The sequence below is a fragment of the Ictidomys tridecemlineatus genome, chromosome 7, assembly GCF_052094955.1.
Source record: "Ictidomys tridecemlineatus isolate mIctTri1 chromosome 7, mIctTri1.hap1, whole genome shotgun sequence".
Lineage (NCBI taxonomy): Eukaryota > Metazoa > Chordata > Mammalia > Rodentia > Sciuridae > Ictidomys > Ictidomys tridecemlineatus.
The window spans coordinates 196,012,077-196,035,421 of NC_135483.1; the positions used below are offsets into that span (position 1 = coordinate 196,012,077).

The 23,345-nt window shown below is 40.7% G+C and overlaps 1 protein-coding gene, 1 long non-coding RNA gene and 1 other non-coding gene across 8 annotated transcripts in view; 2 read left to right on the top strand and 1 right to left on the bottom strand.

Moving 5' to 3' along the window:
* The window catches only part of Ube2f (ubiquitin conjugating enzyme E2 F (putative)), a 54,717-nt gene that overhangs the window by 12,979 nt on the left and 18,393 nt on the right, over window positions 1-23,345 (top strand). For 4 of the 6 annotated variants that reach the window (XR_013424448.1, XM_078018337.1, XM_078018341.1 and 1 more), the window contains exons 3-5: window positions 3,002-3,031; window positions 7,288-7,353; window positions 23,118-23,185. Coding sequence is in view for 5 of the 6 variants with exons in the window: in XM_078018337.1 (XP_077874463.1) it covers window positions 3,002-3,031; window positions 7,288-7,353; window positions 23,118-23,185 (164 nt within the window). In the remaining variant the exon portion in view is untranslated. The remainder of the gene's footprint in view (window positions 1-3,001; window positions 3,032-7,287; window positions 7,354-23,117; window positions 23,186-23,345) is intronic. The other 2 variants (XM_078018339.1, XM_078018340.1) reach the window with 2 other exon arrangements.
* LOC144365689 (uncharacterized) lies at window positions 7,364-11,856 on the top strand. The gene is made up of 2 exons (XR_013424449.1): window positions 7,364-7,822; window positions 8,761-11,856. It is a non-coding gene; the product is annotated as an uncharacterized LOC144365689 (long non-coding RNA).
* On the bottom strand, window positions 17,754-17,860 carry LOC120883791 (U6 spliceosomal RNA). The gene has a single exon (XR_005725989.1). It is a non-coding gene; the product is annotated as a U6 spliceosomal RNA (small nuclear RNA).

Consider the following 23,345-nt stretch of genomic DNA (forward strand, 5'->3'; position numbering starts at 1 on the left):
GTATATTTCTATGTCAGACTTATTTCACTTGGCATAATGTCCTTTAAGTTTATCCATATTGTCTTCAATGACAGGTTCTTCTTTATTAAGGCTGAATAATGTTCGTGTGTGTGTGTGTGTGTGTGTGTGTGTGTGTGTAAATGTGTGATATATGTGTATGGCATGTATGTATATATCATAATTTATTCATCAGTTCAGGCAGCTTCTGTATCTTTGCTGTTGTGTACAGTGCTGCAGTGAATGTGGGGGTGCACAGATCTCCATGAGGTATGACCTCATTTCTTTTGGATATACATTAGAGGATTGCTGGGTCATGTGGTAATTCCATTTTTAATTTTGGGGGAATCTCCATGCTATTTTCACAGTGACTGTACTAATTTAGAGTCCCACTACTGGGCTGCAAGGATTTCCTTTTTGTGGGGACAGGTGCATGGAGTATTGCAACACATGGCCTCCTCCATATACTTGGCCCCACACATTTTCTTCACACCCTCACCAAAACTTGTTACGTCTTGTCTTCTTGGTAGTAGCCATTCTACATAGGGTTGAAATGATTTCTCACTGTGGTTTTGATTTCCATTTCTCCGGTGTTTAGTGATATGGAGCATCTTTTTTATGTATGTGTTTGCTGTTTTTCTGTCTTCTTTGCTAAAATGTCTGTTCAAGTCCTTTGCCCCCATCTATTTTTTTAAGTACAGAGGATTGAACCTAGAGCATTCTTCCACTGAGCTATATCCTCAGCCCTTTCTGTGGTTTTTATTTTGAGACACAGACTTGCTAAATTGCTGAGGCTAGCCTAAAATTTGTAATCCTCTTGCTTCAGCCTTCTGAGTAGCTGGGATCATAGGGATGCACCACCACAACTGACTCCTTTGCCCGTCTTTGACTCAGGTTGTTTTTTTCACTGTTATGTTGTATGGGTTCCTTAGATATTTTCAATACTTATTTCTAATTTCTTATAAGATACATGATCTGCAAATGTTTTCCCCTAGTCGTAGGTTGCCTTTTTTGCCATTCAGAAGCTTTCTGCTTTAATGTAATCCTGCCTGTTTTTTTTTTCTTTTTTTCCTTTTCTTTCTTTTTTTTTTTTCTTCTTTTGCTTTTGGTGCTTGAGCTTTTGATGTGATTTACAAAAATTCATTGCTAAGGCCAAGTCAAGGAACTTATGCCCTTTTATATTTTCCCTTGGAGTTTCATGTTTTCAGGTCTTCTGTTGAAGGCTTTATTCCATTTTGAGTTGGGTTTTGTGCAATTGTAGGTTATGAAGGTCCCCTTTCATTCTAATGCCTGTGGATATCCGGTCTTCCTAGTACCATTTGTTGGCCTTCTTCTCCCTATAGTCTTGATCTCCTTGCAAATTAATTGTGTGCTTGGGTTTATTTTTCACACTCTTTATTTTTTTCTATTGGTCTATATGTCTGTTTTTATGCCATATCATACTATTTGATTACTATACTTTTTTAAATTTGAAATTAGAATATAATGCCTTCAACTTATGTTCTTCTTTCTTAGGATAGCTTTGGCTGTTTGGATCTTTTTACGGTTCCAGACAAATTTTGGAATTGTTTTCCATTTCTGTGAGGAATGCCATTGAATTTTTTTTTAATACCTTTATTTTATTTATTTATTTTTATGTGGTGCTAAGGATTGAACCCAGTGCCTTACCCATGCTAGGCAAAGTTTCTACCACTGAGCCACAACCCCAGCCCTGCCAGTGAAATTTTGATAGGGATTGCATCAAATCTATAGATTGCTTTGATTAGTATGGGCATTTTAACTATATTAATTTTTCCAATATATGAGCACAGGGTATCATTCCATTTCTTTGTAGCTTCTTCAGTTTCTCTCATTCATATTGTGTAGTTTTCATTATACAGATGTTTCAACTTCTTGGTTAAATTCACTATAAATATGCCATTGAATTTTTTTTAATTCCTTTATTTTACTATTTTTTATCTTAAATGGGATTGTTTTCCTGATTTCTTTTTCAGATGGTTCATTTTTAGTGCATGGAAACAACTGGTTTTTGTGTATTGGTTTTGTATCTTGCAATACCAAATCCATTTATTATTTCTAACAGATTTTTTTGTGAAGTCTTTAGGACCTTAAGTGCTATAAAGAATCATGTGTGCCAGGCGTGGTGGCACATGCCTGTAATCCCACTGGCTTGGGAGGCTGAGGAAGGAGGATCTCAAGTTCAAAGCCAACCTCAGCAAAAGCATGGCGCTAAGCAACTCAGTGAGACCCTGTCTCTAAATAAAATATACAGAATAGGGCTGGGGATGTGGCTCTGTGGTTGAGTGCCCCTGAGTTCAATCCCCGATACCTAAAAAAAAAAGAAAAAAAAAGAATCATGTCATGTGTGAACTTGGATAATTTTACTTCTTTTCTGAGTTGGATGTTTCTTCTTTCTTTTTCTTGTGTAATTGCCCTTGCTAGTGATTCCACAGTACTGTGTTGAGCATGGGCACGTTGCCTTGTATAGGTTTGTCCTCTAAGCTCTTTCATAGCAGGCTGGTAGGAGGTAAGCAGTTTTGTTCTGCAGAAGGGTACTGAGCTTACACACCTGGTGATGTACTGATAGAAGAGGAACTATGGTGTTGAAGGCCTCAGGAGAGGATTAAGACCAAGAAGCTACAAGGAGGCAGGTCTGAAAAAAAGATGTAAACACACTGTATGTGTCAGTCAGATTTTAAGAGGAGTGCTTCTGTGACTCGGTGGAACAGTTTTCAAAAACACTGCAATCACCATGTAATTTCTCTTTATTTAAGATGATTTGCATTCATGTTAAAGTGAATTTTCAAGGCTCGTTGTCCAAATTTGTTGGCATTCTGAAAGTCACCTTGTATATCTCAAAACTAAATAGTTTGAGATAAAACTTTAGACCCAGTTTCAGTGTTTTCAGTATTTTTTTTTTCTTTTGTATTCTGGAAGAAATTGCTAATTTAGAACTGGTGCATTTTGAAGACAAACATTAACCATAATCTCTTTGTTTCTACAGAGGTTGCAGACCTTGAAGCTAATTTACCTTGTAAGTATAGCATCACCAGTCAAATTAAGTATTCTAAAATAATTGCATGAAGAAAGCTTGTTTTATGTTTAATGACCCTGCATAGCAAAAAAAGCTGTTTTTCATGTATGTCAGAAATGAATTTTAATTTTGTCCAAGAATTTCTAGAGGACCTACTAAGAGTACAGAGGTGTGCAGTCTTTGTTAGCATCTCACATGCAGACTGCTTTCTTGGTGTACTAGAGCTGTACCAGAGTTAGGTTTTGGATCCCTTCCACATGTATTTTGTCCCATGTCCAGTCTACTTTGTGAAAATTTAATCAATAACTGACAATCCTATTTTTGTTAGTGACAGTACCACTACTTGGGTCCAGAAGGTACTTGTCTGTGACCTGCCTTGGTGTTTGAGGTAGGGCTTCTGTACTGCTTATAGACCACGAGTGTCTTCACCTTGATCAGTCTTTCCTGCCCCAGACACACAGGCCTGCCTTGGAGTGCCCACTCACCATGCCCTGCATGTGTGTAATGTGTGTCAGGTTTTCCTTTTTTCTTCTATCAATTCCCTCCCAAGCCTTTATTTATTTATTTATTTATTTATTTATTTATTTATTTATTTATTTATTTATTTATTTATTTATTTATTTATTTATTTATTTATTTATTTATTTATTTATTTATTTATTTATGGTACCAGATATTGAACCCAGTGCTTAACCACTGAGCTACATCCCCAAGCCTTTTTATCTTTTATTTTGAGATAGGGTTTCTTTAAGTCCTTAGGGCCTCACTAAGTTGCTGAGGTTCTACGGGAACTCGCAATCCTCCTGCCTTAGCCTTTTGAGCTGCTGGGATTATAGGCATGCCCCACCGCACCTGGCCTCCCAAACCTTTTATATTTCCATAATAATATTAAAGTTTGAAAACTTGGACCATTTTACTATTTTTTGAATTACAGCTTTTTGTCACACTTGTTTTAAAACAGTTTAAGTAAGTAAGGATATCTATTGAAATATTTTGTAAGTTGGTCTCCTGTTTTGGCTGAGTGCTGCGGAGAACTTGGGGTATTGATGTGAAAACCCACTGACATGGCTAGGAAAGGGCTCATTTTCCCTGCCACCTGAAGTTGGAGGGCTGCAGTCCTTGAGTGGTTAGCTTCTGAGGGTAAGTACATAAACTAAGTGTTTAAAAGTTATTTTTAACTTATAGATAGATGAGAAGAGTGGTTATGACATAAAATGATTTTTACTTTGGGTCTCAGTCACTGGATTGCTTGCCCTCCAAGTGTTCGACTCAGAACTGAAGGCTTTGTCTTGGGATACTACTAAAAGGTTAACTTTCTATCTACTGAAGTATTTATAGATGAAATGATGTGCTTTAAAATGCTCCAGGAGAACAAGTAAATAACTGTGTGGGTGTAGGACAGATGAAGCACAACTGGAAAAAAAATTTTGAAGCTTAGTGATGGGTCCATTTTACTCTCCTTTGCCTTCACGTGTGTAGGTCACTTTCCTAATAAACAGAGAGGCTACAGTCCTTCCACTTCCACTCCCAACATTCTTGCCGCTGGCCCTGACTTGAACATATACACATCATCTTTTCATTCAAGACTGCAAAAAAGTTCCCCTTATTTTATTCTTTTTTTTTTTTTTAATACTGGGGATTGAACCTTGCTAAAATTGCTTAGGACCTTGCTGAGTTGCTGAGGCTGGCCTTTGACTTGACATCCTCTTGCCTAACCCTCCCAAGCTGCTGAGAGTATAGGCGTGTGCCACTGTGCCCAGCATTTGTTTTATTCTTGAACATGAATCTTACATAGATTACTGGTTTGTACCAGAGTGTTGTTTCAAAACAACAAAACTTCACATCCTCTTTTTAAATTAGGATTTTAACTAAATAACTGAAAAAAGCATTCTGATGTCTGAGATAACTGGTAAAAGAAAGCATGCTACATGCCTCTTCTTTTTGCTCTTCCTCCCTACCCTCATCCTGTCAGAGGCAGGATGTTTAAATTAGTTTATAAGGTAAGCCGTGTTGTCCAAAGGCTGCAGCTTGTTACCCTTTCTCTCTGACTTTTTGCATGGTACTGGAGATTGGACATGGCTAGATAAGCAGTCTCTCACTGAGCCATATTTCCAGCCCTTTTTATTTTTTATTTTGAGACAGGATCTTGGTGTGTTGCTGAGGCTGCTCTCAAACTTGGGGACCTCCTGCTTTAGTCTCTCAGGTAGCCGGATTACAGGCCTGTGCCATCACAGCCTGCTGCAGCTCATTTGTTTTGAAGGGAACCAAGAAGACTCTAAGTACTAAGTCTTCCTTATGTTTGATAATCTTTCCAAAATGTTTACAAAAGCAAACAGAATAATTTGCCCTTTGACAGTGTTGTTTCATAATTATTCAGAACTAGTTTGGACCTCTGCATATGCAAGTTCATAGAGATTTCTCTGTTTGCAAAAAGTAGAAAGTGTCTCTTTCATATAGAATGAAATATTGGAATTTTGAGTAGCCCATGTTTGCATGTAGAGGAAAAGTTTAATGAAGTTTCTGCATTGAGTTCAAAGAAAACTTGACTTTTAACCTTTTGATTTTTAGAATTTATCCTTTCTTGAGCTTTAAAATTTCTGTCCCCCATCATTTCATTATCTTTTAATCCACTTCAAATTTCTTTATTCCTGGTGGCCTTTCTTCTTCAGAGGACTCGATTCTACATCTGTACCTTTGTTAGTGTGAAAGGAGGGAAATTCCAGCTAATTCTAAAGGATGCCAGTCTTGGCTCATCATGGAACTGTTTCCTACACCTTCCTCATTTGTTTTTCTTGCATATATCTCACAAAGAAAGATGGTATTTATACTCTCAAGATTAAGGGAAATGAAGCCCTTTTTCAATATTCTGTACACAGATCTGAATGTGTTATTTAGAGGAGAGTTATAAACTTTTTGACCTCGAGTTTCTTTCTTTCTAAGGTAAGGAATATGGCACTGTTTCCACTAGGACTGCTCTAAGCTCTTCAAAGCTGAGCTGTCTTTCACTCTAGAAGAAAGCTCATCAGCAATCCTGAATAGTTTCTGTGTGTCATCTCTCAGTGTCCTGACTTCCACTAAATACCAAAAGGAAGTGAGGCCCATAATAGGGAAAGAGAGTCATGAAGTACTTATTAATTTGGGAGCTAATCTTGTGATGTTGGGCTAGTCATGGAAACTCTCTGTCCTAATTAAGGATGTTGGACTAGAATGGTCTCTAAGGCCATTTCTGACTTTATATTTGAATTATCCTATTTTTTGTTGAAAATTGATATCATTGCAAAACTAAGTATTATCAGTGACTTGCAAGAAATAGTAGGTGAACTAAAGAATTAACAATCTCAGATTTTATAGATAAGTGTAGAAAATTTCTTTTTTCCTGGTTCCTTGGGTGTTTATCCATGAGTGGTCACCACTTCAGTAGTGTTGGTGTGAGTGACAGAGGCAGGTGTGGACTACAGCCAACTCCCCTTACCTGCACCGGCAGGCAGTGGCTCTGTTCCCAGGGGAAGTTCTTTGTCCTGATCCAGGACTCTTCTGGCTTGGGACCACTGAGCACAGAAAGTTCCCTCCAGGTTGGCAGAGCATCATTTCACCAACAAAACAAGCTGAGCCACCAGTTAGTTTGTGAAGATGTTCTTTTTAAAATACATGGTAAACTCCAGTTGGAGCCAGTTCTCAGGAAGCACACTTATTTTCAACTTCTTCACCACAGGCCTGTATGTCTGTGTGCTAGGGGAGCAGATTAGAAATTTGACCTGATAGTTTTCCTAGATTTTTCGTGTTTACCAGCCTTTACTCACTACATACATCATTCTCCCCAGGGGTGTTTTCTTCTTCCTCTTACTCCCCTCCTCCTTTTCCTTTTTCCCCCCTCCTTGTGTTGGGGTTTAACCCAGGGCCTTGAGCATGCCAGTAAGACTCTACCCCCAAGCTACACCCCAGCCCTTGTTTCTTCAAAGTAAAATAGTGTAATTCTTGAAAGTAACAGTCAGATTGCTATGTTTAGTAATCATTTAAAAGCTGAAGGAAAATATCAATTTGGAATTAACTCATTAAAAACTATAAGGAGAAAAAGAATGGTAAAAGCCCCTGGTTTGCAGCTGGAGCCTGTTGGCATAATTATGGAACACACAGCAGGGTGGGTCTTGCATCTTGGGTTATCAGCAGCACTGTGGACTTGCTGCGTGCTCAGGTTGCCTTTGGCGTGCAGACTGCTGCTTACGCCAGAGTTTCCTGATGTGCTGTTTCTTTTGCAGGTACTTGTAAAGTGCATTTTCCTGATCCAAACAAGCTTCATTGCTTTCAGCTAACTGTAATCCCAGGTAATAAATATTCTTACATACTTGAGTAATAAAATGATTTTCAAACATCGAGTTTTTAAAAGTTTAAAGGTTATAATCTTTAACTTTTTCCTTTAGCTTTTTTAAAGTTAAGACATTAGCTGCTATTCCATATGAAGGCAAGACATGTGCTTTGTAGTCAAAGCATAGTAAGTGAACTTGAGGCATTTTACACTCCATTAACCATGTATAAACTTAACAACTAAAATGAACCGTTGACTCTTTTGTATGGTGGAGTGTGGGCTGTGACATGATGTGTGGGTTTCAGTTATGAGCCTCTCTTTGGAGCAGCATAGCCTTTGTTATTTTGTAGCCTCATCTGCAGAGCGGGCATCAAATGGGCTGCATCCCATAGGACAGCAGTAGGGTTGAGGAGACCATGTGTACAGCACGTGGCCCAGGTCCTGGTGCACAGAGACACTGCTTGCCAGCTGTCCTCATTAGAACCGTGGTAAGTGTGTGCTCTTCAGGTTGCCCCTGCATGGCACCACCTCTCTCTGTGACAGACCAGGCAGGAGAGGAGGACGGGGGGGCTCTTCCAGCTGCAGTGCAGCCCCAGGAGACTCAGAGCCTGCTGTGCTGGGGTTGGAGCAGGCGGCAGTCAGCTCGTGCTGCTGTGGGGTGGCAGGAGGAAGGAGAAGGGAAATTCACCACAGAGAGTCCTAGAATTCTGAAGTCTAAGTTGTTAGGATTTCTCTAAGAAAAGTAACATGTAGACGTTTATAAAAATCCTACCAGAGTAGGAATTTCACCAGCTGGGTCCCCTTTCACTTTTGCTGCCTAAGGGTTAAGCTGAAGCTGAAGTATTAAGAAATATCCAAAGGAAGCCAGGTGTTCCTCAAGTGAATATTGTCAGTAAATATTCACTGCAAAGTCAGAAGCGTTGGACAGAATTACCCAAAGGATTGTGGTAAAGAGGGGAAGGGATGTTTGTCCTCTTGAAGTGTTTCTGATAGAACATGGCAGTTAGTGGGGGCTGAAGTGGTCTGACCTTTGGGAGTGGGGTTGGTTGAGGTTAGATGCCCAGGGCTATTTTGGGGGCAGGCAGTCCACAGATTTTTCTGGCATCATTTGGCAAATATAAAGTTCAGAATGTTATTTAGAGCTGAGGTGGGTAGAGAATGCAAAAAACCAAACAAGAAGGGAGTTTTGTCTTGGAAACATAGGGTGTTATTTTATTTGGGGGATGGAAAGGGAGTGAGGAACTAGGAATAATGAGTCACAGCTACAAATGCGGAAGAGAATACAGAATTTAAGTGGGTGATAATGAGCCTGGCCCTGACTCTGTGTAGGTGTGTTATTTGCTGTGGAAGATGTTTTATAATAACAAGAGAAATCCCAATTTCAGAATGTGCTTAATAGTGTTTAAATTGCGTTTTCTCTATGTAGAGGCTGTGCAGAGGGTTCTGGGACGTGCGTGTGAACTCGGTCTGGTACCCCATCATGCATGTAGGAGGAGAGTCCCAGGCCCATTCTTAGAAGCGGCCTCTTAGTGAGGCAAGCCTCTGGGTGAGGAGCTGGTGAAGACTGCCCATCCCTTGCTGCCTTCCTCCGACATCACAGGCTCTGCCACCTTCTACTCAGTGCTGAGCACACAGGTGGTTTCTTGGTGACTCAGGGACACCCTTAAGAGCCCCTGGCACTGTGTCTTAAGTAGTGCGTGGTGTTTCTCAGAAGTTCTTAGAGTGGTCACCAAGAACCTAGACCTGATGTTCATGGTGAAAGCTCCCCCCTGGCCTTTCCAGGGCATCCCGAGCAGCTGTCGGGGGTTCTTTTGCTTTGTGGTCCTTTATGGTTGATTTTTCCAGGCTTCTGTCACATAATAGGGTTTCTGTGAAGTTTAACCTTCAGATAAATGTTCCTCTCCAGCTTTTTAACTTAAAGTTTTTACTGAATCACATGAATGTTGTGACTATTGAAATTGTGTATATGGTAGCATCTTTGTTGTTCATATAATTACTCTTGAAAATGGAAAATAATTGTTATATTTTGGTATTCAGTATCTTATCAGATTAAAAAATAACTTATTTTGGTGCCTATAAATACTTACTACTTCAGCATTTATATTTGTAGTAAGTACACACTGGGGACGTTGTCATTGCATTGAACTGTCCGAAACTGTGTAGCAACTGATTTTGTAGGACCATTGAATCAGAGAGTCGTGGGGGCTCTTGCCTTTGGTTATTAGAGGTATGTGAACTTTTAAAACTTCTCTAGTATCATGTTTTTCATAAAAAAAAAAAAAAAAAAACTTTGGAACTATGGACTTCCTGAAACAAACAAACAACAACAAAAATACTTAGGGATATGTCTAAGCAGTGAAGCTTTAACTTCATGCCTAAGTAAAATTTCATGCCAGTTGTAAAACTGGCTCATTTGCAGCCATGAACCTACAGCTGGATCTGAAAATTCAAGAATGCATGTGAGATGGGCGTCCAGTGGTCTCTACAGATTTGCATCTGCGTTTCCAGCTCAAAACTCTTTGTCTGGCTCCTGGCCACTTGGTACCATTTTCATGAATTTGTTTTGGGAATGATTCTTCAAGCTTAGGAATAAGTATACTCAAGTAAACACAGACTTAAAAATAACAGTGATTTTTTTTAAAAATTTTTTTACTTTTAAAATCAGTTTTACTATAGTATAAAATTGCAAACAGTAAAATGTGCTAATTTGAACTATCCAGCTTAAGGAAGTTTGAAAGTGTATATACCAGTACCGCCATGACCCCAGTAAAGGTGAAAAACATTCCCAAGACTCCCAGTTTCCTTGTGCCTCTCTGTAACCAGTTGCTGCCCCTCGTACCACCCTACATTTCTTTCTGGTTTTTCTTACCATAGTTTTGTTTGTTTGAATGCGTGGGCATTCTCATGCAAGCCTTTTTGGTTGTATTTTTCCTTTTTCTTCAGTCCGCCTAAGAGTGGAATTTCTGAGTCATAGAAAGATGTATATTCAACTTTTAAAGAAACTTTCCACTGTGGTTGTACTGTACACTGACCAGCCACGTGTGAGAAGTTTCATTTGTTCTGCGCACCTCTCAGCATGTGTGTGTGACATGGCTTACCTTAGTTTCACGCGTGTTTTCTAGTGCCAGATCATGTTGAGTGTCCTTTCATCTACTGACTGGGCCGTTTGTCTGTCTTATGAAGTACCCAAGTCTTTTGCCATTTTCGATCTTATTTTGTGGCAGATCTCTCTGTGACACGAGCATGTGTCCTCTGTCAGATGTGAGCTGGGGAAGTTCTCTCCTATTCTGTAACTTATGCCCATTTTTCAGTGCTCTTTTGTTGAGAAAATTTTAACTTTAATGATGGGCAGTTTTTCAGAAAAATTTAATGGTTTGTGTTCTTCGTGTGCTGTCCAAGAAATATTTGCTTGTCCCAAAGTTGGAAATACATTCTCCTATGTTTTTCTCTGGGAAGCTTTGTGGAAAAGAAGTTGATTTCTCTTCAGAATCATCCCCTGCAAAATGGTTATCTTTATACTCTTACTACGTGAGTTAGTGATTCTACTGCTAGATATTTACCTAGGAGAAATAAAACACACAGAGATGTGTGCACAAAAGTCTGTAGCAGCTTTATGCATAACGATCCCAAAGTGGAAGCAACACAACAGTTTTTTCCTTGTGAATGCATGAGTAAATTAATATATATTCCTACAGTAGAATACAACTCATCATTAAAAAGATGCAAAAATGTTAGCTGGGCATGGCACACACCCATGATCCCAGCAACTTGGGAAGCAGAACTTTGATCCTCCTAAGGCAGGAGGATCAAAAGGTCAAGGCCAGTCTCTGCAGCTCAGTGAGACCCTCAGCTACTTGGCAAGACCCTGCTCTCAAAATAAAAAGAACAGGGATATAGCTCAGTGGTAAAGTGCCCCTGGGTTCAAATCCCCAGTACCCAAAACATAAAAGTAAAAAATAAAATAAGAAACCATGTAGAATGCTGATGACTACAGCAACATAGGTAAAGCTCAAAAGCTTATGCTCTGTAAAAGAAGATCACATCTCAGACAACACTGCTTTCTAAAACACTTCAAGTGATGATCTAGGAGAAAAAGAGTAATGAAATCCAAAGTATAAGGAAGGAAATAGTAAATAATAGAAATGAATGAAATGGGCAAACAAGAACAGCAAATACTAGTTCTCTGCAGAAATCAACTGGATGAACCATAGTTCACATCATCATGAGAAAAACTTCGAATTACAGTATCAGGAATGAAAACGGGACACTGCTGTTTTATAGTTTTCTGTGTCTTGCAAATTTTGTTGAATCTAAGTATTTTGTGTTTTTGAGGCTATTATAAATAGGGTTTTTAAATTTAAAATCTTAATCTTTACTACTCTATATAATTGATTTTTAAATATATTGATCATGTATCATTTGGTCTTCCTGTTTGTTAGTTTTAGTAGCTTTTTGATATATTCTTTGAATTTCCATGATTATTGTATCTGTAAATAAAAAGATTTTTACTTCTTTATCAGTATGTATGCCTTTTGATTCTTTTTCTTGGTACCCTTGTCATGATTTCCAGTACAGTGTTGAATAGAAGTAGTGAGGACATGCATCTGTCATCTTTGTGATCCTAGGGGCACAGGTTTTTGAGTCATTAAATATGATGTTGGCTTAGGTTTTTTATATATGTTGGTCTCTTAGACATATTGTTTTTTTGAGAGGTTTTTAAAATCATAAATATGTGTTTAATTTTTTCAGCATCAATTGAGATGATCCTGTGCTTTTCTCCTCTGTTTTACATTTATTTGGTGAGTTATACATAGTGATTTTTGAATGGTAAGCTGGTCTCAGTTCCTGCAGGGTCTTGATAAGGTACTGAGGGCCTTGCTGAATTGCTGAGGTTGGCCTTGAATTCATGAGTTTCTGGCCTCAGTCTCCAGAGTTGCTGAGATCATAGGCTTGCATCACCATGTCAGGCATTCATCCTTGGCTCTTTTTAGAAAAATTCTTAAAATTTTAGTTTGGAGATAACCATTGTGAAGGGGATAAATTTGCAGAATAACAAACAGCCTTGCCTTAGAGTTTTTTCCCCTTCAAATAATTCTTTTAAAAAAAAAAAAAACCTCAAAAGATGGCATTCTCCTTTTCTTATGAATTCTAGGAATACAATTTGAGATTTAGAGTAGCAGCTGTCAGTCACAGTGTCATCTGACTTTTCTTAGGCAGGTACTCACTCCTGTCTTCCTTGTTCCTTGTCAGAACTCCATAATCCAGGGGTGGGATGCTGCTTTTCTTATGGTGGTGCTGAGAGGAGACTCCTGTTTCCCCATGCAGACACATCACACCTGTTCTCAGCTGAGTTCTGCCCTGCCTGGTCCCCAGCTCCCAGGCAGCTTACAGCAGCACTCAGCCTTCCTAAAGTGAATATAAAGCATGTTTTAAAAGGCATTCATTGGGCTGGGGCTGGGGCTGGGGCTCAGCGATAGTGCACTTGCCTGGCATGTATAAGGCACTGGGTTCGATTCTCTGCACCACATTTAAATAAATAAAATAACTAAAAAAAAATAAAATTAGATTTTTTTTAAAAAAAGCACTCATTGCCACGGTTAAGATACATTCTGGTGTTTACCAATAAATGTGTATGTTATCTATAAAAAACCCCAAATGACATGGCCATTTAAGTGCTAAGTTTTTTTTAGCATTTAAATTTCTCAAATGTCCTGTTTAGCAGTTATAATTTACAGATAGTAAGTTCTCTGTTCTTAGGTATGATCTGCATTTTGACCAACCTGTATAGAACTACTCCTCATTCAAGATAATGTGTCTATCACCTTTTGCAAAAAGCTCCACCCCTAGCCCTGGCATTTGCTGATCTAATACTTTCCTACAGTCTTGCCTTTTCCAGGAAGTTTTCACACAGTGATTCTGAGGTTGCCGTGCTGCGGTGTGGAAGGACTGATGGTGTGGTGAGCTGCAGTTGTATCCATCATATGATGGGCACTTGAGCATTCCCTGATTTTGGCAGTTAGGAATAAAGCTGCTGTAAACATTTGTTCTTGGGTCTTCCTATGGACCTGTTTTCATTTTTCTTAGCAAAATATATAGGAATGGGAGCAGTGACTCAGGAAAATGTCTGTTTAACTTAAAAGAAACTATTTTTATTTTTTTGTGGAGCAGCTATACCTGTTTGCACCAATAATGCTTAAGAATTCCAATGTCTCCATATTTTCACCAGCATTTGGTTTAAAAATTTTAGTCATTATGATGGATACATGGTTGTGTTTGATTATGTTAATTTGCCTTTTTTAAGAAGTCACTGTTACAACTATTTTCCCTCTTGGGTTTTTTTTTTTTTTTTTTTTTTTTTGTGGGAGGGGAGCGGGTACTGGGAATTGAACCCAGGGACTCTACCACTGAGCTACATCCCCAACACTTCCTGTTTTTTAAATTAAAAAAAATATTTTTAGTTATACGCAATACCTTTATTTTATTTATTTATTTTTAAGAGGGGCTGAGAATCGAACCCAGTGCCTCACATGTGCTAGGCAAGCGCTCTACTACTAAGCCACAACCCCAGCCCTTGTTTTTTTGAGGCAGGGTCTCACTAAGTTGCCCAGGCTGGCTTCAAAGTTGTGTTTCTTCTGTCTCAGCCTCCTGAGTTGCTGGAATGGTGGGCATGCGCCACCATGGCCAACTAGCACATTTTTTTTAGTTTAATTTTTTCTTTTTACACAATTTCAAGAATTCTTTATTCTAAATATATCTTCTCAGATGTGTGTTTTACAAATATTTTCCTAGTCAGTGACTTGTCTTCTTTTTTATCCTTTTTTTTTTGGTACCAGGGTCAAAACTCAGGGGCACTCAATCACCTGAGCCACTTCTCCAGTCCTGTTTTGTATTTCATTTAGAAATAGGGTCTTACAGAGTTGCTTAGCACCTCACTGTTGCTGAGGATAGCTTTGAACTTTCGATCCTCTTGTTTCAGCCTCCTGATCCTATTTAAATTAAAATAGAAGTTTTGTAGCTATGAATTTTAGTTAGATCTGTAGTCCATTTGGAGCATTTTTGCACATTGTACCAAATAAGGGTCTGGCTTCTGTCCCTCTTGGCAAAAGATCGCCCAGCTCCTCTAGCACCATCTGTGGAAGAGGCTCTCTTTTTCCCATTGGCACCTTTTTTGGCATATTTGACCTTGATTTCTGGACTCTCTTCTGTCCCAATTTTCCATGTCTGTGGTTACACAAATACGCTGTCTTGACAGCTGTGGCTTTATAGTAAGTCTTGAAATCTGACTTCTGCCCCTTTGTTCTCTTGTTAAACATCATTTTTGCTTATTTTTGGTCCCTCTCTGTATATATATTAAAGTCGGCTTATCAAATTCTGCCACAAAAAAAAACAACGCTGCTTAGATTTTGACTGCGACTGTGTTGCATTTGTTGTAGATCAATTTGGGAAGAATTGCCATTTGAATTATTGCATCTTCTGATCTATGAACACGGATATGTCTCCATTTTCAGTCTTTATCTGAAGTAAATCAACTTATAAAGAAACACAATTTACTTTTGTGTAGTAACCCTATATCCCCAACCTTGGTCAGCCTGCTTTTAGTTCTAGTAGCTATTCTGGAGATTCCACAGTCCAGTGTAAACTCTCATGCACATGTGAGCAAAGACTCAGGCCTCCCTGTCAGGCTTTTGTTTTGGCAGTGTTGTACCCCAGCCCTGCCTCGGTGTGCTAGGCGAGTGCTCTGCCAGGAGTTTAGCCCTGCCCCCGCTTTCAGCATCCATCCTTTTATTTCCTTTCTTGCCTTACTTTATTTTCTGAGGTTTATAGCACACCATGGATAGAAGTGGGGAGAAGAAGGATGTCCTTGCCTTATTATTGTTTTTTTTTTAAATATTGTTTAGTTGTCAGTGGATCTTTATTTATATGTGGTGCTGAGAATCGAACCTAGTGCCTCACACTTGCTCAACAACACACTGCGCCACAACCCCAGCCCTCCTTGCCTTGTTTCTAATTTTGGGGGTCCTGCCAGTTTTTTATCATGGAGTAGATGGTTAGACATAGGGTTTTTTAGAAACTTTAATAGAAGTTGAAGAATTCTTTTCCTAGTTTGTTGAGACTCTTTATGATGAATGGCTGTTGATTTGCCAAATGCTTTTTCTGCATTGATTGAAATGGCTGTATGGTTTTTTGTTTTTTTTAATGAATCTGTTATAGCAAATTACATAGCCAGAATTTTTTTTTAAATGTTGAATCATTCCTGCATTTGTGAAATGATGAACCATATATTATGAGTTGTGTGTTGGTGGTATTAATCCATTATGATGGATGCTCAATTTGATATGCTTAATATTTTACTTAGAAATTTCTCGTCTGGGGGCAGGGGATGTGGCTCAATTGGTAGCACACTCGCCTAGAGTGTGTGAGGCACTGGGTTCGGTTCTCAGCACCACATAAATGTGAAATAAAGATACTGTGTCCACCTAAAAACTAAAGAAATAAATATTTAAAATTAAAAAGAAAAAGAAATTTCTCGTCTGTTTGTGAGGGATATTTGTAGTGTTCTTTTGTTGGTTTGTCTGATTTTGGTGTCATGGTAATGCTGGCCTTAAGAGATAAATAGGCACATTTTCCCTTCCCTTCTGTTTCTGCATAAACCTGTGTAGTTTTAGTGTAAATTCTTTAAGTGGTAGAATTCACCAGTGAAGGCACACCGAGGTCTGGAGTTCTGTTTTGTTTGTAGTAAGATTTTAAATATAAAAACAGTTTCTTCTTCTTTCTTTCTTTTTTTTTGGGGGGGGCAATGGGGATTGAACTCAGGACTACCTAACCACTGAACCTCATCCCTAGCCCCCGCTTTCTTTTTAAGTTTTGAGACAGGGTCTCTCTAAGTTGCTGAGGCTGGCTTTGAACTTGGGATCCTCCTATCTCAGCCTCACGAGCCACTGGGATTACAGGCGTGCACCACCACTTCTGGCTTCATATGGTTTCATTAGTAGATATGATTTGGTGTAGATTCTTTATTTGCGTGAGCTTCAGTGATTTGTGCCTTAAGATATTGTTCATGTCATCCACAGTTTCCAGTGTAGTGGTATGAGGGTGTTAATTCTTCTTATCCTTTGAAGTTCTGTAGTCTGCACTAATATCCTTTAATTCCTGGTATTAGAATTTGTGTCTTTTTTTTTCTTGATCAGATTAGTGAAAGAATGATCCATTTTGTTGATCTCTTAAAAAAACAGCTTTTGATTTCATATATTTTCCTGTATTAATCTGTTTTCAGCTCATATCATTGTTATTTCCTTTATTCTTCATGTTTTTAGTTTAATTTTTTCTTTTTCTAATTCCTTTTTTGGACGGGGATGTACCAGGGATTGAACTCAGGGACACTCAATCACCTGAGCCACATCCTCAGCCTGTTTTGGATTTTATTTAGAGACAGGGTCTCACTGAGTTGCTTAGTGCCTCACTGTTGCTGAGGCTGGCTTTGAATGTGCAGTCCTCCTGCCTCAGCCTCCTAAGCCATTGGGGTTGCAGGCATGTCCCACCACACCCAGCATCTTTTTCTAATTCTTAAGGCATAAGTTAGTGCTACAGTTCCTTTCCCAGGCCCAACCTTTTTTTATACCTAGCATGTGTTGTCTTTGCTTAAGCAGCCTATTTTCTTTACATTCGCACAGAATTTTGTATACATGTTTCTACAGATGTATGTTACACATACATTCTTCAGCGCTTAGACCCTCATTCCTTTTTATAGGTCTGGGTTTTCATCGGTTGTTTTCCTTAAGCCTGAAGAGCATCCTTGAGGGTTCTTGTAATGCAGGCGTATTAATTGTGTTCGGCAGCTTTCCAGTCACTGTAAACAAATATCTGAAGTAAATCAACTTATAAAGAGAAATTTTATTTGGGCTCACAGTTTTAGAGGTTTTAGTGCACGAGGGGTTAGTCCCATTGCTTTTGGCCTGTGGCAAAGTGGCATATCATAGCAGGAGCATGTGGCAAGGCAGAACTGCTCACCTCATGCCAGAAAGCAAAGAGGTTGGGAGCAGAGACTAGGGTCCCACTGTCCCCTCCAGGGCACCTTTCCAAAGACCTCTCTGTAGGCCCATGTCGTAAGGTTTCCACCACCTCCCAGTAGCGTCAAGCAGAGGACCAAGCCCGGCACGTGCATCTTTCTTGGTTGTTCCTGATCCAGACACCATCCCTCATGGTGAGTCCTGACTGTGGTGTGGACTGCTGAGCCTCCTACTGTCAGTTTTAGCATTTGAAGAGTTGTTTTTCTGCCTTCTGGATTTTTTTTTTTTAATGATAAGTCAATAGTAATTCTTTGTTCTAGTTTATCCTGTGAGTGTTTTATTCTCTGGCTGATTTTAAGATTTTTCTCCTAATCACTTGTTTTCAGCAATTTGATTATACTGTGATTTTTTTTAACATATATAATGTTTCACAAATTTGCATGTTGTCCTTGTGCAGGGCCGTGCTCCTCCTCTCTGTGTTGGTCTAACTTTAGTTATGTGTGCTCCCAAAGCTAGCACTTTGAAGTGATTTTCTTTTCATCCCACTTTGAGTTTATTGTGCTTTTTATATCTGAGCTTTAATGTTCACAAAATTTCAGATAATCTGGTCAACATGTCTATATATTCTCTTCCATATTTATTACCTCCAAGTGTAAGTGAGACCTCCCTCAAGTTGTCGCTTCCACACTTTTGTCTCTGGGCTTGGTTTGGGGTGGCCTCTGTTCCTGCAGTGTCTGCTCGCTGTGAAGCTCGTCCAGTGAATTTTAAATCTCAGATTATGATATTTCCAGCTACTGATGTTCCATTTGTCTTGTTTTTTTCCAATTGTCCATTTCTTTCCTCATTATGTTCACGTATTCCTCTAAATCCTCGTACCTCTTCATAATAGATAGCTGACTGTGTCTTTGGCCCAGTGTCAACTTTCCTGTTCCTGCTTGCCTCCCAGCCCTGGCTCAGGGTTTCTTGTTGCCCCGACCACTCCTCATGCCCCCAGTATTGCATAAGATAGAATTTCTAGTGTGCAGAAATTTTGCCATTTAAAAATCAAAGTATGGCATCACTCTTGGAAGTGTTTCCAGAGTCAGATCCAGCACCATGCATGCACCTACCCCAGGTGTGCAGAGTGAGTGGCCGCACTTACAGGTGGAATCCGGAAAATCCACTTTTCCTCCTGGCACCCTTACATTCGTTTCATTTGTTATACAGAATTTCAGTCTAAGGTGAAAATGTTTGTGCTTACAAGTATTTGTCATTCTAGAATAGATAGATTGAGCTGTTTCTAGAATGACAAATACTTGTAAGCACAAACATTTTCACCTTGGAGCACACGGGCTTCTGGCTCTCCTCCTGTTGTTGGCTGCCCCTCCTCCGTCTGGTCTCCCAAGCTCATCTTCCTTTCCTACCTCATTTTTTGAAGTTAAGTGCTCTTACACTGAAAGGCTCTCAAACTCCTCTCTGCGGCCCAACCACGCCACCGCCCCCCACCCCCTGCACACAGGACCCATCAGCTGCCCACTCCATTGGGATGTCACTTAATATCCATTGTTTAACTTAGGGTCAGAGACCTTAGCATCTTCTTTGACTACTTTCTCTCTCCTGCCCGACTCCTGATCTATCCGCAGATCCTGGTGCTGCTCCCATCTCAGTGTCCCTTCACTGCCCGCTCTGGGCTAACCCTCTAATTGCTCACCTGGATGACTGCAACCAACCCTGCCCTGCTGGGCTCAGATCCCTTTCATGGTTCCTGTCTCCCCCTGAATCAGCCAGCCTCCTGGCAGGTAGTCTGCTTGTCACCATGGACTGCTGACCTCTTTGCCTCTGCTGCCGCCTCCCTCTCTGGCCCGCTGGCCTCTGTGCTGTTCTGAGAATGCCAGGCCTCTTGCTGCTTCATCTGCCACCCCTGCCCAGAGTGCTGTTGGCCCTACCCCTGCCAGTGTCCCATGTGAGATGCAGCCTCTCCAGCCTCCTCCTCCCTTGCCTTTTCTCCTTCTGTTGGCTGTACTTGTTGACTTTCTCTTCTGCCACTAGAATGTAAGTTTCCCATGGGCAGGCATTGTCCCCTGTTGACGTGTCCCCAGTGCTTAGAACAATGTCTGTCACATAGTTGTCACTCATCAAGGACGCGTGGAATGGAATGATGAATTTAAGCAGTAGGTTGTAAATTTTGAAGTTTTTAAACATGAATTAGCATTTCATGTTCTATGAACGCAGGACATTCCAGGATATGTTCTGTGAACACACAACAGAAATAAGTGTTCAAATACCAATTTCTTCATTTATTTGTCTTTATAGATATAAATACTGAGAATTGCCAGTTCACATAAATAAGGAGACAGTCATGAAGGGGATTTGTTGTAGCTCTAACTTGGCGACTTTGCAGTTAAGTTCAAAGTTAAAACCAATAATCCGAGCAGGTATTTTCAGAATTGTTCAGCTGACTCCTAAACTAGGTGCCCTCTTCAGCGGTGTTGAAAACAGAGAATTAGAAACGCCTAACTTGGAGGAGGCTTTGCCACCCAGGATTCCAGGCCCAGCAGCTGACCATGAGTCCCACCTGCCACTTTTCTTTCAGTGCATCTCACTTTACCTGAACAACTCAGAGTTGAATAAATTACAATAGTTTTAACTTCAACATATCTTTACCAATAGAATATTGAAAAAAAAATAGTACCACACTCTTTGTATTTTTATCTAAAAGTTGGAGCTGTAGATTTGGCTCAACTTATGAGAAATATCTGCCAAATTCATTGTCAAACTAGTCACTTGCTCTCTAGTCCTGGTTGACTTTCCATCACTAGGCATACCTCGACAGCCATCTGATTCCCTTCAGGGAGGGGAGGCATGAGCCGGGTGCTGGTAGCAGAACGCACCGAGGCAGCCTCATTGGCATTTGCTGCTTGCCTCTCGTGGGTGGGGTGCCTTCTTTACAGTGATCTAGATTGGAGTTTTAATGGCCCCTGCCACCAGACTTCCTGTATCTGAACGCAGGGCATTCCAGAGTGAACTGTTTTATTTATGGTGCCGCACTTTACCCTTGTAGAAATGTGAGAAGGGAGAAACAGTTCTCCACAGCTCCTCCACCAGCTGGCCCACCCCATCACTGGTCCTCTGGCCCTGGTGGAGTGTGTTTACGCCTTGAAGCAGAGCTTCTGCTGAGAGGGTGGAGGAGCATAGGTCTTCTTTTAAAGGTGGGAGAAAAACTGAAATAGGTCCCCTTGTCACAGGGTCCATGTTTCTCCAGGTGGAGCCTGAAGATGCTGTGCCCCTTGGGAAGCTTTGTTCTCCAGGGTTATCCCATAATCTCCTTTGAAATGCCCATGTGTGGTCCCTTGAAGGCAGGAGGGAGTAGGCTCCAGAGCCCCGGGAGCGAGAATTTGTTAGTGGGCAGCCTGGAGCTTTCTCCTGCTGTGTCTCCTTACTGCACTTTAAAGCCCCCTTTGCTGAGAAGCAGAACGTTTTCAGTGTCTGCAGCCATGGGTAGTAACATAGAGTCGGCCTGTCTGTACTTGGAAACAGTGCCCAGGGCCATGTTCACACTGTGGTTTTTCAGGCGCTGATTGAGCCCTCTGATTGCCAGCTTGGGGTGCTGGGTGAGGGGGTGCAGGCTGTAGCGGCTGGTGCAGAGGGAGTGGAGAGCTCTGCGTCTGGGGTCACCACAGAGAACGCCTAGGGCGCAAGCTGCTTCCGGGTCTCCTCACTGCCTGTGAGCTGGGCGTTTGGACTTCTGGGCAGATCTGGTCATTACTAAGCAACCTTGGTTGGGGCCAGCAGCTGTGCAGCTTCAGGGAGAAAGGAAGCACTGATTCAGAAGCAGGTGATTTTCCTCAGATTTGTTTTTTGAAAAAGAAAGAAATTACAACATTCTGTTCTTGGTTTGCAGTGAGTTAAGATACAGTTTGGACAATTATTAACTGAGAAGTGGTTGGGACAGAAGGAACATGATGAAATTGAAACCACATTTCAAATTCCAAACTTTGAAACTGGTGGGCAACAGAGTTGGAATGTTTTGAATCAGTGAAACAGGAAGCCAACCACAGAGAAAATTCAGTGTGGTGGGATGGCGTGGCTGGGCAGTCTCATGGATAGGCCATGGTGTGTGACGTGGGCCACAGTTGGTTCTGCAGGGTCAGCACAGAGTGGGCTGTGCACCTGCAGAGTTGATGAGCCTAGTGGTAGGCTTCCCTGCCTTGGTGGTCAAGGTCAGCGGGGAGACCCACATCCACAGAGTCCTTGGTGAAGGAGAGTGCACTCCACCTGTTTTACACATAAGGTGCTACTTTTAAAAATTCTCATATCTGGAGTTTAACATTTATCCAAACAAATATCTTTTCCAAAGAGTTTGTACTATCAGTCACAAATCCAGACATATTTATAAGAAACAGAAATATATAAAATAAAGTGCTGGAAGAATGGAATAGTAAATGCTGTAGGGATGGTGTGGTTAGGCAACCAATTAGAAGATAATAACACCTTATTCTGTGTAATGAGTGAGTGGCCTCATTAAATATAACATGTGAAATCACCAAATTACCAGAATAAAATGTAGGAGAACGTTTGTATAATCTTGGTTGGAAAAGATGATTTTCAAGCATGATATTAAAGACATAAAACATGAACAAAGACTGATTTCTTAAAGATGGAATACTAGTGTTGAGAAATAACAAGATCAAAAGGCAAACAGCAGACTAACAAAAATTGCTAACAAAAATTAGGCAAAGGCTAATTCTCTTAAGAATCTTTTTATATTGATAATCAAAAGATGAAAACCTTAGTAACATGTTAATGAATATTGATCATTCAGTTCTTAGAAAAAGTACAAATGACCAGCAATCTAAAATAAATTGCAGCCTCACTGGTGTTCAGCAGATGAATTTAAAATAAAAGAGAAATAGCATTTCTCTTTTTCATCTTGTATCCAATTGCTTCCTATCAAAACCTTAGGGCTCAATGTAGCTCTGTGGTAACACAGTTGTTTCCTATGCAGGAAGCCCTGGGTTCCACCTCCCATGTGTGTGCAATCACACACACCCATATTGCAGATTTTTTCATTGTGGTAGATGTTTGGGGGAAAGTTGAGCCTTGGTTTTATAATGTTGCTAATTGTGGCACATTTCAAGGTTTGAAAACAATCTGAGGTTTAGGAGTCTTTTTCCTGGTCATTCATGCTGGAGCGCCCTCTACAGGCAACAGCACCTGTAGCCATTTCCTGACACCCAGACAGTGCAGTTGGGAGAGAAGGGACTGCCTACGGTGTCTGTGAACCCGGGGCCCAGACATTATCCTGCAGCCCACCAGCCCCCATTTTCTGAGGGCCTGCTCTGAAGCTGCACCAAGCACTCATTGAAGCAGCAGTTTAGTTCCCAGCTGTGTCCCCCAAGCCTGGCAGAGAGAGGGTACTCAGCAAATATGAGCCCAGTGGCTAGAAGTCATGCAAGTGCTGGAGAGGCCAGGAAGAAGCAGAGGAGCTCACCCAAGCAGGAGGCAAGGTTAGGAGGGTACACACCTATAACAGCGTGGAGCAGAAAGGATGTGGGGTGGCGAGCAGCCAAGCCCCGAGAGAATGCTGCTCTTCACTGTGCGATCCAGGTGGATCCCCTGTTGCCCAGGTCAGGGGAAGGCCCTGCCCATGTGCCTGCCTTTGGCTAAGGAACACTGCAGCCCTCATTGTAACCTCTTATTCTGTGTTTGCCGTATCCTAATGTAGTATTTGCTTTTTGTTTCCTCTTTTTTTTTTAATTTAAAGGATTTTTTTGTTTTGTTTTGTGTTTTTTGATAGATGAGGGTTACTACCAGGGTGGAAAATTTCAGTTTGAAACTGAAGTTCCTGACGCATACAACATGGTGGTGAGTAGCCTGTACCTACACTTTGTCTTCCTGTACCCAGGGGGTGTCTGCCAGGGGGCCTGTGGCCACGCAAGGCCTTTGCCCCTCCTCACGCCCTGGGACCCAGCACAAGATTGCTAGTGTTTCTGTGGTGAATTCACTCATCAGCCGTACTTAATTC